The sequence below is a fragment of the Leopardus geoffroyi genome, chromosome C3, assembly GCF_018350155.1.
Source record: "Leopardus geoffroyi isolate Oge1 chromosome C3, O.geoffroyi_Oge1_pat1.0, whole genome shotgun sequence".
NCBI classification, from domain to species: Eukaryota; Metazoa; Chordata; class Mammalia; order Carnivora; family Felidae; genus Leopardus; species Leopardus geoffroyi.
Window position 1 is genome coordinate 4,899,462 of NC_059338.1, and position 18,627 is coordinate 4,918,088.

General features: G+C 51.3%; 1 protein-coding gene and 1 pseudogene across 3 annotated transcripts in view; one reads left to right on the forward strand and one right to left on the reverse strand.

Annotated features, from left to right (window-relative positions):
* Positions 1–1,279: 1,279 nt before the first annotated feature.
* The window catches only part of DCAF8 (DDB1 and CUL4 associated factor 8), a 40,554-nt gene continuing 23,206 nt past the window's right edge, over positions 1,280–18,627 (reverse strand). For all 3 annotated transcript variants that reach the window (XM_045455111.1, XM_045455109.1, XM_045455110.1), the window contains exons 7-14: positions 17,234–17,344; positions 9,732–9,804; positions 9,199–9,256; positions 8,584–8,691; positions 7,143–7,273; positions 3,335–3,454; positions 2,855–2,971; positions 1,280–2,235 (exon numbers count right to left, since the gene is read on the reverse strand). In XM_045455111.1, coding sequence (XP_045311067.1) covers positions 2,119–2,235; positions 2,855–2,971; positions 3,335–3,454; positions 7,143–7,273; positions 8,584–8,691; positions 9,199–9,256; positions 9,732–9,804; positions 17,234–17,344 — 835 coding nt within the window. In that variant the 3' untranslated portion in view covers positions 1,280–2,118. The remainder of the gene's footprint in view (positions 2,236–2,854; positions 2,972–3,334; positions 3,455–7,142; positions 7,274–8,583; positions 8,692–9,198; positions 9,257–9,731; positions 9,805–17,233; positions 17,345–18,627) is intronic.
* Positions 13,902–14,448, forward strand: LOC123585724 (annotated as a pseudogene).

Sequence of the window (18,627 nt, forward strand, 5' to 3'; positions counted from 1 at the left end):
GTCTTTGAATGACTGGGGAAGGGAGGGGGAGCGATACCCCGAATCCCTCACTGCAGCCTGGAGAACACCCCTAATGGTACCCTTCCCCCCGCCTCCCCCCACCCGTCTCCCGAGTAGCCCTGAGCTATGGGGCCTGCTCCACTGGAGCCCAGGCCTGGAAACACGGCTGTCCCAGACCAGACCTCCTCAAACCGTAAGGGAGACAGGGCCAGGAGCCTATAGTGGAAGAGACCAACCCGGTCCATCACGAATGAATGGGCCACATGTCGCATACACACAGCGGCAGTCAGAAAGGAGAAGAAGAAAAAAAAAAAAAAGCTTTACTGAGAGAAAATACACAACCAATTCCAGAGTGCATGGTTTTCAGGCCACTCCACGACCCCGCCGGCAACAGGAGTGCGCGCGTCCCCGCCTTGGGGAGGAAACGCAGCAGCTGACATCTGGTCTGAGAGTTGCTAAGAAAAGGGGCAGGAGGAAGGAGTGCCTTCCATCCCTTCACTCTGCCCTTCCTTCCTGGCCTGTTCTAGGAGAATCGGGCCGCCTCAGGATGCAGAATTCCTGGTTGGGGGCCGGGGGGGCGGGGGGTGGGGGTGGATAGCAGCACAAGCAATAAGGGCAAAGATTCAACTTAGGACTTTCATTCAGCAACCAGTGACGAGACAGGTGTCCAAGCCCCAGCTATCTTCATCCTTAGATTAACGATTTGTCCCTCGGTCGCAAGATGTCAAGAGGTGGACCAGCCAGAGAGGCCACCCCAGGAGGCCTTTCTCTGCTATACTCTCCTCCCACGAGGAAGGGGGCTGCTGGGGCAGGGTGGGTGGCTTAGAGAATCAAGCAGCTACAGGTAAGAGTGAGCGTGTCCTCTGTCACGTACAGTATGAGGAGAGACAGTCTGCAGTGGCAGAACCTTCCTGAAGTCACAGTTCAGTCAAGTTTTAAAGACGGGCCAGCCTCTGGTTGGGAGAGCATCCTGGGAGCACCCACAAGACCCAAGGAGAGGTAGGAGATCTGGGGCAAAGAACTGAAAGGAACTCCCTGTTTTCCCAACCCCGCAACCGCGGCAGGAAGCAGGGAAGGGCAGAATCGAGGATCTTTCCGTTCTGGAGCCTCCAAAACCCCAAGGGGTCGGCCCCCATCTCTGGTGGCCGCAAACAGAGGGCGGGCTGGGCCCTGTGTGACTGCGAGGGCAGGACTCCCACCCTCCACCTTCAGTCCCTTCCCTGCAGTCACGGAGGACATACAGGTATTCAAACTGACAAGAATTTTAACGTGCTACATCCAAGTTTGACTTGCTTTTTAATATATTTATAGATATAAAATTAGGCCTCTAACAGTGACAGGGCAAGGAGACTGCTGCCACCAAACAACTTTTTTTTGAAGTAACAGAAGAGGTAACATCCTTCCTATCCTTCCTCCACTTCTGCCCCTCCTCCCGCCACCCCAGCCCCCCTCACCAGACCTAGTTAGGGGTGACGGGATGAAGAGAAGGGCATGTGTGAAACACCGTGGGAAGGACAGAGGATGAACGGGTGGGAAGGACAGTGAAGAGTGTGGGGCGGTTAGGGGCTCCAAGGACTCCCCAGAATAACGGGATCCTGGGATGGGGTCGTCTGGGGGCGGGGGGGGGGGGGGGCAGGAGAATGCAACTGTCACAGACTTTTAAAACATAAAGAAAAAGGTCAACAACCTAAACCAAAGAGAGAACGGCACATCCACCGCCCCCACCCCGGCCCATTGGTACTGAACAGCCAGTTATCCCCACCCCCCACCCAAGAAACAAGGGAGATTAAAGAAAAGGAAACCCCATTCCCTACCCCAAACCAGTTAACAAAATAGGCTCCCCCCTCCCAAAAAAAACAAGGCTTTGGGGAGAGGCCGTTTCTGCTGAGCCCTCTGCACCTCTCCGCGGAGCCCATGCCAGGGCCTGGCTCCTACTCCTAGCTACTCCGCAGGTTCGCGCCCCCTCCGGTCTGTCTTTCTCCCAGGAGGTCTTTCTTTTATCTAAAGCAAAAAGTCCAAAGTGCGTTTCTGCTGAAGGTAAGGGCCTGAGACAGGAAAGGGCTGTCCAGGCAGGATCGGGGTTGGCAGCTCCGGCCCACCCCTCCTGGGTCCGAGGCCTCAGGAAGGCATGCACTGCACCCGGTCGGGGCCCTCCTCCTCGTCCGATGTGTCTGAGGAGCTGGGGGACTCATCCGAGTCTGCATCTGTGGCCCCAACCCCAGGCTCTCGCCAGCGCTGTAGAATGGGAAAGGCTTGTTAGTAGTTTCCCCACAAAGAGGACAAGCCTGTTAGGTCTTAACTGTAACTCAGGTGCTCTAGGCCAGGGGTCGGCGGACTTTTCCTTAAAAGGGCCAGATAATAACTATTACCGACCACGTCTATTGCATATGTCTACTGCAACTCTTCGGCTCTGCTGTGGTAGCACGAAAGCAGCCACAGACCACATGAATGGACGGGTATGGCTGTATTCCAGTAAAACTTTATTTGCCAAAACAGGCAGCATGCCAACTGCCAGAGTTTGCTAACCCCTGCCCTAGGCCTCTTCGAGCAGAAGGAAAAACAGAAAGTCACTCTGACACTTATCACTTTTCCCGACTCCTTCCCCACCCTCACGCCTCTGCAAACACCGCGCCCTCACGCGCAGCGATGGAGAGCAGAGAGCAGACCCCACCCGTCTGCCTGGTGGCTCTTCCAAGGCGACACCAGGGCTCTGGTGGGGGTGCAGGACAATGGATAAGAAACCCAACCACAACCACCCGATCGCTTTTTAAAATGGCGAGGAAGTGTGCACTAGGACATGTGACCCTTGCGGGGGTCACCGCCCCCAGGCGCCCACCCCCCAACGCCAGCTTACCCGGTGGTGGCGTCTCTGTCTCAGGTGATGCATGAGGAACCAGAGCATGTGGCTATCAAACAGGTCAGTGTGGTGCAAGCTGTCCTCATCCCGCTCCCGCTTGTTCTTCTTAATCACCTGAACCAGAGAGGGTGCTGGGGGTGAGTGTGGCGAGTAATGACTAGGGACCCCGGCCCTGATCAGAAGGGACTGGCGCCCCATCCCCCTGAACACGTCCTTCAGGAGCTGTTAAGCCGAAGGGGAGCCAGACCAGATTAGGAAAGGGTGCCCCAGGTTTATCCACTGAGAAGGTCAGGAAGCTCTAAAATAGAGCGATTCTTCCTAAAGACCCCCCTTCCCCACTCTGCCGTGAACTCAGGGCACTCCACAGCCGCCCCTGGACCCCTGCGCAGGGGATGCTCCCCGAGGGCCAATCACCGCCGTGGGGGGGAGGGTGTTAGACTCAAAGCGCAACATGGACCTCCGCAGTCAGCTACTTACATCCTTCAGCCCCGTCAGCTCAGTGGAAGTTTCAGCGGTGGGTGCCCAGATCTTGACATCATGGTCTAGGCCGCTGGTTGCCAGCACAGGCAGGTGAGGGTGGGGCTCAAGACAGTTTACCTGGGCAAGAGGAAAGGAAACCACAGGCTCAGGGGTATATGGGAATAGGACTTAAAAACCACTACTCACCTTGAGCCAAACATATTCCTCAATCAGAGCTGAGAGAGTGCTGGGAAGGCAGGCCCAACCATCACGAACGCAGGCCAAGGGCCCTGGGGGTGGAAGAAACGCTGGACAGAGACTGGATAGATAGAACAGGCCCATCTCTCATCTCCCAGGTATAGGCAGGGGTGGCCTCGCCCTAGACACAGCCGCAGGGGCAGGCGGGTGACTGGCCAAGCTCACTGCTGGCTTCACAAAAAGGCAATGAGGTCCAGATGACCTCATCTACTCCGGATTCCACAGTTCCAACTTGCCCAAGGCTGGAAAAAAAACATCTCAGTGCCTTTCACCAAATGGCAAATAAATTTTTAAAAATGAAGAAAGCAGCAGCTGCCGCTGAGCCCCCAGAAAAGAGAGAACAATCACATTCACTTGGCACGGTTTACTTGGACTGGAGGGAGGCACAGGCTGGGGAGGGTGAGGCAGTGGGGGCACGCGGATGCTGGAGAACCCTGCACGCCCCCGGGGGACGGCATCCTGCTGTGCACCCAGAAAGCCCAACAGGCTCAGCCACAGGGTGGCACAGTGTAGGAACACAGCTTCCTGGGGCATCCACGGCATCAATCTAAACCACCTCTGGGTACAGTGACTGCGCAGGAGAAAGGGACTGTGGCAGACAGGCAGGCCTTCTGGCTTCAGCAACTTCCTTCTGTCTGGAGGCACCCATGCCCCCTGCTGTCTAACTTGGAAACATCAGCCTTCCAAACAGGGCAGGGCAGGGTAGGGCAGGGCAGGGCAGGGCAGGCAGCTCCCAGGGCCACTGGAAGAGCTGGTCCCAGATCTAGCTGCTAAAGCATTTTGGGGCTTAGTCAGCCGAAGAATAGATAGGAAAGGCACCCGGAAGGAAGAGGGTGTGGCCCTAGCCGGTCCTCACCCGTGCCCCCCCCCCCCCCATCCCATCCCGCCTTGCAGCTGCCCCCGTAGGCCAAAAAAACAACCCCTGGCAAAAAGCCTCTTTTATCTTTTCCTTCTCTCTGGACCAACCTCCTCTGCCTGGCCTGCACACGCAGAGAGCGCAGCTGAGGGGAAACTGGGGCCAGCATGGAAAATACTGACCCAGGCTTCCAATCGTCTTTGTTCTTCCATTTTACAAGTAAATAAATGCTCAGAGAAGACTGAAGTGAAGCCCGAGCCTGAGAGTAAAGCAGAAACCACGTTTCCCCTCTTCTCCTTCTCTCAAGCCCCGTATCAGCTCACTGCAAAGTTTCTACTGGGGCTCTTTTCGGGTAGTGCGGACAGTTCTCAGCATCTGCGGCATGAGGAGACCCCAGACAGGAGCTCCACTGCTGGAGATTATTATCCAAAGATACGTGACAACTTACACGTACAAACCAGAGATCATTCCGCCGCCTCCTGATGAGCCCTCCACCCTGACTACCTCTCCTGGAGCAAGTCAGCAAAATCAAAAAAATTCCTTGGAACTTGGGACTAAGGACAAAGCCAAGGGCAAGAGAGACAGCAGTCAATACCATATAGTACCTGGGTTGGAGCCTGCAGGGGGAGCCGACAGAGAGCTTCTGGGCCAGGCCCGTCTGAACGCCAGCACTACCCGGTCAGTAACAACCTGAGCGGAGCAACGAGCTCCAGCCTCAAGAGGCCTGGGCTGGGAGATACGCGGATGGGACAGAGCAGTGAAGTGCTCTGGGGGACCAAGGACTGTCCTTAACATCAACCCCACCCCCTTGTCCTTAAATGGGAACAAAGAAAGGACTAGAGACTGACGCAAAACCCGAGTCGAGAGACCTGGGCAAGGCGGATGATAACTTCTAAGATCCCTTCTGGCTGTAATATTCTACTTTACGACGAGCTGCTGTGCATCTTCTTTGGAGGCTGGTGCCTGGCGACCTGCTGCGGGGAAGTTAGGGCCAAAAACACGGAGGCGGCCAGGTGGGAACACACAGATCGTCAAGCTCACATGGGGACAAGAACAAGCTGGGAAACGCCCTTCAGGGTGCAGCCTCTAGATCTCTTGTTCTGGTCTCTCACTCTCGTGACCACCAGATCCAGGCGTGGGGCCCGCCTATCCCAAGCGGCTGCCCTCTCCACCTGAGAACCTGGATTACCCATCAGACCCTGCTATTGGCAGCGCTGAAAGCAAACCGGCCTGCAGAGTGGTTTGGGAGAGGGCATTCGGCCCTGCATCTCTCCGGAACCGAACGCAAGACAGTTTATGATCTAGAAAGGATTCACTGGGCCCTTCTGACTTCCTTCTGACTACATGCCTACTGCAGAATTCTCGTGAAGACTCCAGTGTTTTAGTTTGTTCACTGCAGGTGATAGAGGAGGACCTACGGAAGGCAGGACAGGAAGCGGGCAACAGTGAGACACGCCTTCAAGCTCCACACCCTCTCCACATTCGTCCAGGCCAGAGAAGCCTGGGATCTCTACTGGCCCCAGGTCCCGAAAACTTAGACAGAACCAGAAAAAAAATCTGAAAGAGCTTCACGTGAAGGCAAGAAACACACAAGGAAAGGGAGCCTGACTGCAAAGCACCATTTTAAATTCTACCACCATTGTCTGGACACCTCATGAAGAGATGGGCTCTTTGCAACTGCCTGGAGCGGAGACGGGATGAAAAGGGAGAGAGACCAAGCTGTCTCAGCCGTTCCTGAGAGGCTCCTAACCAGACTCGGGTAATCAGTACAAGGCAGTCTCCCAAACCGCCTCTTTCAGATCTTCTGCAGTCCAAAAACCTTACAATAGGAAGCCACTAAATTCCTTATCAGAGTCTGGGTCTCAAAAAAGAAAAAAAATATACGATGAGCTAGATGGGTCTTAAGAGCGGACCGCACTTCGCTCCCCAATTCAGGACCCCTCATGCTTCCTTTCTGCCCTACCCCTACGAAGGGTGTCTGGAATTCAAAGGACAGGCAGGCTGTGATCTGCTCACGGGCTGTACAGCAGGCTGCTCAGTCATTATTTAAACCACCACCACAACAAATCACCGTATTTGCTCTGTCCCTATCTAAATGTAGATGTTATGGGTTTATATTCATTTAAACATAAACATGACATTTCACCTCTACGTATTTAATACGTATCTCCTAAGCACAAGGATATTCTCCTATATAAATAAAATGCTATTGTCACATGACAGAAACCTAACATTGAATGCCCCACGGAAGGATGTGTGGACCATATTCTGACTCTCCCAACTGCCTGAAAAGTGCTCCTTCTACCTTGTATCCACGGACCCAGGATCTAGTCAAGATGCCTACTCAGCTACTCTTAAGGGATGAGGCACGTGGCACGGAGACCCCTTTGGCACCGGGCACGATGGGAGTGCCCTGAACTCCAATGCTCTCCTTTCAGAAAAGGTGCGTGGCTAGAGACCCCTCATTCAGGCCACAGGCTCTTCCCTACAGTCCCTTTCTCTCCCGAACAAACCATGCCTCAGAGGGGCAGAAGGCAGAACACGGGAGAAAACATTCCACGCAAACCTCAGCACCCCCTGGTGCCTTCGATGTGGCTGGCCAGACTCCAAGACAGGGCATCACGCCGCCACAGTGAACTCAGGGGCCCTGCGAACACCTACCTCAATGGCGAGAAGAGCAGGGAGCCGGCCAGGCCGGCACAGCGTACTCACCACGCCTCCCTTGTCCCCCTCCATGAACTGCACGATCTGGCAGGAGGACTTCTCCCAGAGGAAGATGTGCCCGCAGTCACTGCCGCTCACCACAAACTCGCTCTTGGGGCCATAGAAATTGACGCCTTTTACTGAAACGATGAACGAGGGAAGAAACCACACGGAAGTTGGCATCAGGCCTGTATGTATTTACCTCATAGGGAATTTAGTTATTCACAAAGTCCGAGTCGGCAAAGAGCCACAGAATCCCTTTCATTTTCACAAACCAAATCAAGGGCTTGTGCGTATACAACAGACAGAGCAAGAGTCATGCCATTCCCAGAGCCTGCTTCTAGTCCCTCCAAGAGCTCCGTGGGGCAGAGGGGCTCCGGTCCCTCGGTGGCAGCCTCAATCACCGTGGTCTATACCCTGCGGGGCACCCCCGGCCTCACGAATGCCTTACCTGTCCCGGCCTGAATCAGCCCACTAGGCAGCCCTGTTCCACACTCCCAGCCCATCCTTGGTTTGTGTGCTTCCTTAGGACCCTGTCAGTGCTTCCTGGGCCGGCAGTGGGGCTAAGGACGACGGAGGAAGATGCCACAGCTGCCCGTAAGAAGCACCCGTACCCAAGACTGAACAACAGGGCTCCACTCTGGGACGTGGCTGGGGGAGCTGGGGGCCCAAGCTCCGCGCCGAGCACGGGGCTGCACCCTCGCCCTGGCTGCCCGTGGACTAAGTTCCAAGCCCAAGTTCTCCCGCTCTCCTCACTCACTCGGAAGGAAAGGACACGTCCCTCCAAGTCAAAATTATGACAGGTACTTGTTGGGAGTGGTGGCAGCAACAGAGCCGTGGCCACCCCAACTTTTCTGTACACGAGAGTCCAGTAGGGAGCTTCTCAAGAACTCCAACAACGCTGTACCCCACGCCAGCTGAATCAGATGTCTGAAGGCAGAAGCCACGCTTCGGCATTTCCAAAAGGTCGGCAGTGAGTCCGGGGCACGGCGAAGCTAGGCAGCCGCACGCAGAACCCAGACAGCCGTTCCCGCCGCAGACTGGGGAGGAGCCCCCAGCACCACTCTCCTCCTCTGGCTCCTCCCAGAGGCCCACCGCCCCCTCCACCCTAGAGTGAGCAGCTCCCCACTATTTCAGGCAGTTCGGTGCCACCGGCAGCGGACAGCTTTCCCAGACTCCCCGACAAGCCTGGTAAGCCTGCAGTCGCCTGCAGCCCCAGGAAAAATAGTCACCCACGTCTCCTTACGCCCAGAGGAAGTAACCTCACTGCAGGGATCGAGGGGCTTCGGGCCCTCCGTGCTTGAGCACAGCAGGCCCGTGAAAACCCCTGGCCAATTAATCAGGGACACCCTCCCCCTGCCAAGTCCCTCAGGTAGTTCTTATCTGTACAACCTGATCGAAACACTGCAGTTCTCTAAGCCACCGGACGGAAACTAAAAGACAGCCTCACCTGTGGCATTATTTCTGTGGCCCTTGTATCTCTTCACATACTGGGCCCCGTCGCTGTGAGAGGAGTTGAAGAGGTAAATGTCTTCGTCGTTGTAACTGGCCAGGAGCTCTGCCAAGAACAAGCAGACAGTAGTGAAGGCAAAGGCTGAAAAACAGCCGGGACCAGGAGTCGGGGGCTGGGGTGCAGCTTCTGGCCGGTAGTGCCCCCTCCTAATACCCGGGGATGGCACCCATCTCACTCGGTTGGAACGGCAGGCAGGTCAGGTGTCCAGGGTAGACTGAGAACACGCTGCCAACCCAGGGGTAGCAGGATGCTCAGGAAGGTCACACCCACTGACTCGAGGAGGAGCCAAAGGCGTGAGCACCTGCTCAGGCAAGGAGCCTGGGCTTCGGGACGGGCGCTGCGAAATCTGATCTGCGGGTGGCGCCCGGCGCCTCCGGGGGTCGTCTGCTGTGTCCTCCCGCTCGTGTGCTCACCAGCAGCGACTACTCCCCAGCTGCTCCACTCGGAGCCAGGGCACGGCGGTGAGCGCCGGAGGGCACGCGCCTCACTGGCCCGGCAGCTCCCTGGACAGAGGGGGCGCGCCAGCCTTGGAGCCGGGCCCTGCGCACGTACCTGTGCCGTCGTGGCTGAACACAAGACAGGTGATGTTTGCTTTGGACTCACTGTTCACCTGCAATAAGGAGCAGATACTGACTGATGCCCCACCCCCCCACTTGTCACACCACCTTCAGGAAACAGGTTTTCCTTCAAACTCCCCTACATCTTCTCCCAGAGAGTGAGAGAGCGGAAGAGAGAGACGGACAGGAGTACAGCCAGTGAAACGTGGCCGCCTCGGGGGAGAGGGCTTTCGGCTGGCCGTCTTCTGTAGGATGCCAGCCATCCTACATCCGCCCTATCTCACTCAGCCCCACCGTCACGGGGCAAGGCAGTTATCTTTACCTCCGCACTTTGTCGCTAAGAAAACCTAACTAACGGAGGTGAAGCGACTGCCGGAGACCGCAAAGCCAGTAAGTGGTGGAGCCAGGATTCAAATCCAGGGGTCTGACTCCAAAGTCCAAGCTCCACCCGCCAGGCCGACAAGCTTGGGGACAGCCTTGGGGTTGAGTCGGGGAAGCCTGGAACCACCGGCCCCTCGTGAACCTTACCAGGTGGTGAGGACAGAATTTCTTGAGCACTCCGTTGTTCTCATTCTCATCAATTTTCCTCTGGTCGTAAATCCTGCCGTGGGCGGAAACGACGGAGATGTTACAACTTACAAACCAATCCCTTGAAGAGCTGCAATGCGTAGTGGTGGGAACCACAGCCAGTGGGAGGTCAGGACAGATAAAGGACAGTCCCCAACCAAGCTTCTGGCTCCCGCTCTTCCCTGAAGGCCCGCCTCTCCTACCCCCTTCCAAACCCTAGCTCTTCTCCAGGTGGTAATCCTAAACCACGTCAGCCTGAAGCGGCTTCTCTCCTCTCCCAGCTTGTAATCGCTTACTGTTGATTTCCACCGAAAGCTCCCCAACAGGGTCTGCTGCTACCAGGCCGGGCTCGTGCAAGTCCTCGGGTCTTCGGTCCCGTCTTGGCCCCTTACTTGGCTGGTTCTCCCTCTCGTTCCCCGCGGTGACAATTACGAACACCCACCACACCAGGATCTCCTCCAGACGTCCTCTCTCCTGCCTTCATTCCCATCCAACCACGGTCCCCTTCCCTCCATCTCTGCAACCCAACCTCTGACCATCCATTCCAACATCTGGGGCAGATGTCGTGTGAGAGCGTCCCGCCAGGCGCTGGACATCCGGGAGAAACCACACACGGCGGCGTGTTTCCTCCAGTCTCCACGCCTCCTCTCCACAGCTGCTCTTAACTTCATCCCTGCAGGACCTGATTCCATCCGTCTACTCTTCAACCTCCTCCTCATGCCTGTCCGCCCACTTCCCAAAAACCCTCCCTCCACTGACCGGCCCCACCGCTGCCTTTTCTGCCCTTCCCTGTTGTAGTCAAATTACTAAGTGGAGCAACCTGCATCAACGTTTTCACCTCCTCACTCCCTATTCACTTCTCAATCCACTGTAGTCCAGCCTCGGCCCTCAGCCCTCTACTGGGACTTGTCTGGCTCAAGTCACCAGGACCTGACGGCCTCCACCCACAGCAGGGTCTCGGGGCGTCTCTCTCACATCCCAACAGCGTTCACCACTCCTGCCCTCAAACGGTGTCTTTCCTTGATGGCCAACGGCCCCTTACTGGTGTTCATGAGCTCGTCTGTCTGTCTCTCTAAAATGCCCATGTTCCCCAGAGGCCGGGTCTTCAGCTCTCCAGCCTCTGTATAGGGAAACTGCAACCTAGAGAGAGGTTTCGCTGAGATTATTTGCATCCTTCTGACCTCCTTGCTCATGTCGTCACCAGAATCATTCCAAAATGCAATGTTTTGTGTAAATTCCCGGCTTAAAATCTACTCAGTGACTCTGTATTTTCTACTAAATAAAGTCCAAACTCCTTAGTACATACAACTCTCCATCTCTTCTCAAAAGATCCTACACGTTACACAAGAACAAAACAAAAAAGCGATGCTTCCCTGAAGACACCGTGTCGCAACCTTACTCTCTCACCTCCACACACACTGCTCCCTCTACCTGATACGCTAATTTTGTCTTTAATATTTCCTCTGTGAGAAAGGACAGCATGGTGAAAGGGTTTCTACCATGTCTGAGGCGTACGATCTGAGTTCAAATACTAACTCTGCTACTTAGTAGACGAGTAATCCTGGGTAGTTACTTAATATTTTTAATCCTTACATACCTGTTTCTCCAGAATGCTCCCTGTATGTCTAGTCAAGTGTGTGTCTAGCACATAGCAGGTGCTTAGTAAACACTGGATGAAGAAATGAATCAATCAATACATACTTCTATCTTCCACAATTTCTTGCTTAATATCCTCCTGCGTTGAGAATTACCCAGAAATCTTTGCTAAATGAACACCGAATAAAGGAAAGACAAATAGGACAGGTGCCTGGGTGACTCAGTTGGTTAAGCGTCTGGTTCTTGGTTTCGGCTCAGGTCACCATCTCACATTTCGTGGGTTTGAGCCCCATGTACAGCTCTGTGCTGACATCGCGGAGCCTGCTTAGTTGCGTCTCCCTCTCTCTCTGCCCCTCCCCTAGCTATCAAAAAAAAAAAAAAAACCCACAAATAGGAGACTGCTATATTGCTAATTAGTACTCTTCAACAAACAGAGCATCTGATAATCAATTTTTTCCCTCTAAACTAAACCAACAATTCTTAAATGTCACTAAGCAATCGTAAACTTTGTAAGTCTGCAAATTAGTAAAACATTTACTTATTTTTTAATGTTTATTTATTTTTGAGAGACAGAGAGACAGAGACAGAGCATGAGCAGGGGAGGGGCAGAGAAAGAGGGAGACACAGAATCCGAAGCAGGCTCCAGGCTCAGAGCTGTCAGCACAGAGCCTGATGCAGGGCTCAAACCCACGACCTGTGATTATGACCTGAGCCAAAGTCGGACGCTTAACCGACTAAGCCACCCAAGTGCCCTGTAAAACACATTTAAATATGCAATATTTTGGTATATGGACCATTCAGTATTCCTCAGTATCTAATGGGCTCTGCCCCTCCTCTTTATGAGGAAATCTTTACATTCCTTCCCCTTTCTTCGGTATTTATCAAGAACCTACTATATTCTACGGGGCGCCTGGGGGCGCTCAGCCGGTTAAGCATTGGACTCTTTAGTTTTGGCTCAGGTCAGATCTCCCAGTTCATGGGATCAAGCCCATGTCAGGCTCTGTGCTGACAGCACGGAGTCTGCTTGGGATTCTCTCTCTCTCTGCACCCCCCACCCCACCTCCCCACCCCCGTGCATGGGCTCTCGCTCTCAAAATAAATAAACTTAAAAAAAAAAAAAAACCTACTATATTCTAGCTGTGAAGCTAGACTAGGGGTTGGTAAACTTTTTCTTAAATGGCAAGATAGTGAATATTTTAAGCTGACAAGCCACCTGGTCCTTGACACAACTACTGAACTCTGCCACTGTAGCATAAACGCATCCTTGGATAACACGTAGATGAACAGCCAGGGCTGTGCTCCAATAAAACTTTACTTAGGAAAAAAACAGGCAGTGTAGCTTGTCAATTACTGAGCCAGACAGCGCCGATACAAAAATGAATACGAATTTTTCCCTTTTATTCTGAGCATAGGACAGGAAGAAATTTCAAATGGCAGAGACTTTATTTTTTAGAGCAGTCCCAGGCTTACAGTCAAGTTGAGAGAGCTGACAGAGATTTCTCATACACTCTCTGTCCACACGTGAGCATGATCCCCACCATTATCAACAACACCCACCAGAGTGGTTTGCGTTTGCTCTTACCAAGGATGAAGCTACACCGACACATCATGATCACCCAAAGTCCACAGTTTACCTGAGGGCTCGCTCTTGATGTGGTACTTTCTACAGGTTTGGACAGATGGATGATGACACCTACCCATCATTATGGTGTCATACAGAGCACTGTCACTGTCCCCAAAATCCTCTGTGCTCTGCCTGTTCTTCTCGCCTCTCCCGTAACAACCACTAGTATTTTTACTGTCCTCATAGTTTACTGCCTTTTCCTGAATATCATGTTGCTGGGATCGCATAGTATGTAGCCTTTTCAGATTGTTTTTTTTTTTTTTTTTTTTTTACTTAGTAATATGCATTTCATGTCCCTCCCTGTCTTTTTGTGCCTCGTTAGCTCATTTCGTTTTTAGCACTGAATCCTATCCCATTATCTGGATGTCCCAGTTTATGCATTCACCCACCCACTGAGGGACACCTTGGTTGTTCCCAAGTTTTGGTAATGATGAATAAAGCTGCGATGCACGTCGTGTACAGGTTTCGTTGTGGGCAGAAATTTTCAGCTCCTCTGGATAAATACCAAGAAGCATGGCTGCTGGATCAAATGGAACAGCATGTTTAGTTCTATGAGAAATGATCACACTGTCTTCCAACGTGGCTGTACCGTTTTGCATTCCCAGCAATTGTTAGGGTTCCCGTGGCTCCACATACCTGCCAGCATTTGCTGTGGTCCGTGTTCTGTAGCAGTCTCTCGTTGCTTAATATGTATTTTCCCGATGACCCAGAGGTGGAACACCTTTTTATGTATTTACTTGCCACCTATATACCTTCTTCAGTGAGGCGTCTGTTAAGGTCTCTGACCCATTTTTTTTAATTGAGCTGTTTTCTTATCGCTGAGTTTTAAAAGTTCTTTATGTATTTTAAACAACGGTCTTTTCTCAGGTCTTTTGCAAATATTTAATCCCAACCTGTGGCTTGTTTTCTAATTCTCTTCGACCGTGTCTTTTACAGAGCAGAAGTTTTTCATTTTAATAAAGTCCACCTTATCAACTATTTCTTTCACAAACTGTGTCTCTGGTGTTGTATCTGAAAAGGCGTCACTACTTTTGGTCCAACATCTCAGCAAGGCCCGCAGGGGTGCCCGCTGCTCTCTGACCTCGCCACCCAAGGACGACGAGAAGAAGAAAGATGCCAAAAAGTTGGCCAAAAAAGACAAAGACCCAGTGAACAAATCTGGGGGCAAGGCCAAAAAGAAGTGTCCAAAGGCAAAGTTTGGGACAAGCTCCATAACCTGGTCTTGTTTGACAAAGCAACTCATGACAAACTCCGGAAGGCCGTTCCTAACCATAAGCTCAGACTCTAGCTGTTGTCTGTCCTGAGACACCGGGGATTTGAGGTTTTCTGGCCAAGGCAGCCCTTCAGGAGCTCCTTAGCGAAGGATTTATCAAACTGGTTTCAAAGTACAGAGCTCAAGCTATTTACACCAGGAGCACCAAGGACGGAGGTGCCCCAGCCGCTGGTGAAGATGCATGAATAGATCCCACCAACTGTACGTTTTAGACAATAAAAACTTATTAAATCAAAATTGAAGTAAAAAGGCATCACCACACCCCAGCAAGGCCATCTGGGTTTTGTCCTACGTGATCACCTAAGAGTTTTATAGTTTGGGGTTTTACTGGTAGGTCTACGATCCACCCAAGTCAGTTTTTGTGAAGGGTGTAAAGTGTGTACCTAGATTCCCTTTTTTTCCCACACGTGGATGCCCAGCCGTCTCAGTACCATCTGTGGAAGAGGTTACTTCTGCTCCACTGGACTGCCTATACTCCTTTGTCAGAGGTAAGGGCACTACACTCACACAGGTCTACTTTTGGGCTCTCTAGTCTATCCCACTGATCTGTCTGTCTGTTATTCTGCCAGTACTACACCATCTTCATTACTGTAGCTTTACAGTAAGTCTTGAAATCGGGTAGCGTCCGTCCTCCAGCTTCGTTCTTCCCCTTCGACACCGTGTTGACTATTATGGGTCTCCTGCCTTTCTGCATAAACTTTAGAAAGGGTTTGTCACTATCCATAGAATAACTTGCTGGGATATTGGTTAGAACTGCACCAAATCAGCAGATCCAGTTGGGAAGAAGTGACATCTCCGCGGCAGTGAGTCTTTCTATTCCCTTCACGTTTTAAATCAGATAAAGAGTGGCTTCGGCATGACCTCAGCACCCAGCACCCTTATGTTACCTCCCTCCACCATCCTCCAGGTACCCGCCAACTCGTCACGGTATAGTCTCTCTCTTCCCGCCTCACCTCCTCTTCCCCGCCACCTGCCGGTAATCTAGTGTTCTCTGTTTTGTGAAGATCAGCCCAAGGACAGGGAAGCAAAGGGACCATCTACCCACTCCAAGTCCTTTACCAATATATTTACCTGTCCACCAACCACCACGGGATTCATTCATCTGATACATTCTCCTCTTCTTCACGCCTTTCGATTCGTTAACCAACCCAAACAAGATTTAGTAGGAGGCACTCTCACCTCCACCATCTCCGTTTGCCTACTTTTTCCCTTCTTTCCCCTCCTTCCCCCACCTTTTTGGGCTCACAGACCAAAAAGCATGTCTCTCTAGGCTTCCTTTCAACGCTCCCTCACAACACTGAAACAAAATTTTGCATTCATGATGCAAAGGCCTTGAGGATGAGTAAGCTATTTCTCTGTGTTCCCTTGAAGGAATTCCTTTAGGCTAGGAATGAAAGCTACTGGCGTATGATGTAAACTATCCAGTAACGGTATTTTCAAATTTGTACCGAAAAGGTGAGCTCTGATGGGGAAATCCCAAAACATTCAACTGGCTGAACCGAAGAGGTGCCAGAGGAACTGGGGATGACCCTAACGTCAGAGAAGAGCTGGGATGCTACAAGGGCCATCTGCTTGCACAGGGTCAGGGGGCCTCAAAACCCACACAGGCTTCTGCCAAGTAAATAGCCTGTATCTCCTCAGAATCTGGGATGTACAAAGGGACAGAGGATACTGAAGCTGGTAAGAAACAGAAAATCGAAGTATTTCCCCTCGTGCTGAAATGCTAAAACTAATTTCCAGCTTTACTCTAACCATGGCCAAGTATTAGCTTTGGATTAAGGCATTATCAACTGCAGTTCTCAATAAAGCCAACTGCTTCAGTCTCCTCCAAACATCAAGGACCAGTGGATGAATTATCTACAGACACGGACTTTTCAAGCAATCCAGGGCTCTAGGCAGGAAATCCAAATCAGGAATTTCAGTAAATGCCCTATTTGCAGGAGGCACCACCTGGTCGTTCTGACAACTCCGACCCCTGCTGATCAACTGCTTCTTATTTAAAAAAACAAAACAAAACAAAAACTACCACTATGTATCTGTTATTGGTGAATAAAGGACAGGAATTTGAAAACCAAGGGAAACAGGAAGTAGAGAGCAACAAAGTTGCCCAATTCTCCTGTGGCAGGATTCTTGAACAAGGGAAGGTCATCTCTCATGCATTTCTAAAAACTGAATCTATCCCCAAGACACTTATCAATGAAATTAATTTCAGAATACAGTTATAAAAATGAGTTTTCGTTGAAAAAGGAAGATAATGCTTTCCACCCGCCACCGGGAAAGCAAAAAGTCATTTATTTTCCTAGTGATCCTCTGTCTCCTCCCTTTTACAGAAATATGGTTCACGCAGGCCAACTGGGTAGGGGTTTGTGACGTGACTAAGTTTGTGACGACGGGCTAGAAGGAAGCTAAGTGGTGCACATGAGGACTGAATCTCTGAACTCTGGTTTTCCTCAGGATGGGCCTCAACAGCAAGCGTTCTAGCAAACGTTCACAGTGACGAAGGTACCGCTATGAAGAAAGAAAACTGGTTCATGACGGTGGGAGTCAAAAACCCTGAGTGCACAGTGAGAACTCCCACTCAGATCTGTATCTGAAACCATTCAAAATTTTTAGTACACGTTAGCTTATACAGGAAAAATGGTGGAAAATATTTACCAATAGAGCATTTGCTAGTAAACCTGGGTTTATGTCTCAGCTGCTCTGTAGGGACCTTGGCCAATTTATCAAACTTCTTTAAAACTTGATCATCTCTATAATATGGTAAGCTACCCCCACCCCCCACATCAGGACCGTTACATTAGGGAACAGAATGCCTCAGAAGGAGCTCAAACTCTTTGGAAGGCGATAAAAAACTCAAGATGGCGGGCAATGGATTCCTAGGCCATTCACACATTCCCACAAGAGACACCTGGCGGCAGCCAATGCGTCAAGTCTCCCAACTCCTCAGAGACACAAAGGAGCCAGACTCACCTTACAAACTGATCTCGTCCACCCACTGCAAACTGGTGGGTATTGGCAGGATTCACATAGATCGTATAGAGCCCCACTTTCTTCTCCTTCTCTTTTGTCACCACCAGTTTCCTTTAAGAGTAGAAAAGTAGAAAAGTTATATTCTCGAAAATACCCAGATGGTCACGGCAAGAGAGAGCAGAGAGTAATGCAGACAAAGCTGCGAAGAAACCAGATTCTGATCGATAAAGAAAGAAAAAAGTGGTCTTGGGGCACCAGGAGGCTCAGTCGGTTAAGCATTTGACTCTTGATTTCTGCTCAGGTTATGATCTCACGATTCGTGAGTTCAAGTCCGGTGATAGGCGCTGAGCTGACAGCGACGAGCCTGCTTGGGATTCTTTCTTTCTCTCTCTTTCTCTCTCTCTCTCTCTCTCTCTCCCCCCCCACCCCCCTCCCCTGCCCCCACTCACATGTTTGTGCATGTTCTCTCTAAATAAATAAATAAATAAATAAATAAATAAATAAATAAATAAAAACTTAGAAACGGAAAAAGTGGTTTTGTTAGTTTTGGACACTGGAACAAGAACAAGACAAAATCACTTCCACGTATATTTAATAAATGCTACTTTGAGGAATGGAAAAACAAATGCGTAGTGAAGTCATTTTCCAGTGTTCCCCAAGACATGTAAGGTACACGTACGCAAAAGTACTGCTCCCCAGGTGGTGTCAGTTTAGCTGGAGCCCAACATGACGACCCTGCCCACACCTTCCCGTCCTAGATAAAAACACCCTCCCAATCATCTGGGAGCAGTCAGCAAGAGGACCAATCATGAAACAGTGGCCAGAAGGGACCTTAGGGTTAAATCTGTCTCCCGGATTCCACAGAAGTGTCACAACCCAGCTCTAAACATGCACACTGAAGACTGACAAGCCACAGTGTCCTGGCACAGGGACAGCCCGGAGGAAACCAGCATTCTTCCTTTACCCGAAGTGAGCTAGGAGAGGAGATTCCTAAGAAGACAGCTGTGTACAAGGCTGGCTAATCCTCTCTAAATTACTCCTCTGATTGTACCACAAAAGGCAGTCCTTAGGAGGGTACTGGGGTCCTGAGGAAACTCTCTAAAATTCTGAAGTTGTAGCCAGAAGACTCGGACTAAATAATTCTATTCTGTCCCAGCTTAAAGGTGGCACCACGGCTTCCCAGGTCTAAGTGTCCAGCCAGTCAAATGTGACATCACAGAGATTAGTAAATTTACAGGAAATGAAAGACTGGGAAGGAAAGGGCTGGGTTCTAGCTTTCGTTTTTAATTCTAGAGTTTTGCTCATCTTGTTGCTATGGAAACTGAAAGAAATATAACCATGACAACGAGTTTCTTGGTAAAGAAATGATTTTAGCATCCTCTCTGCCTGGTCAA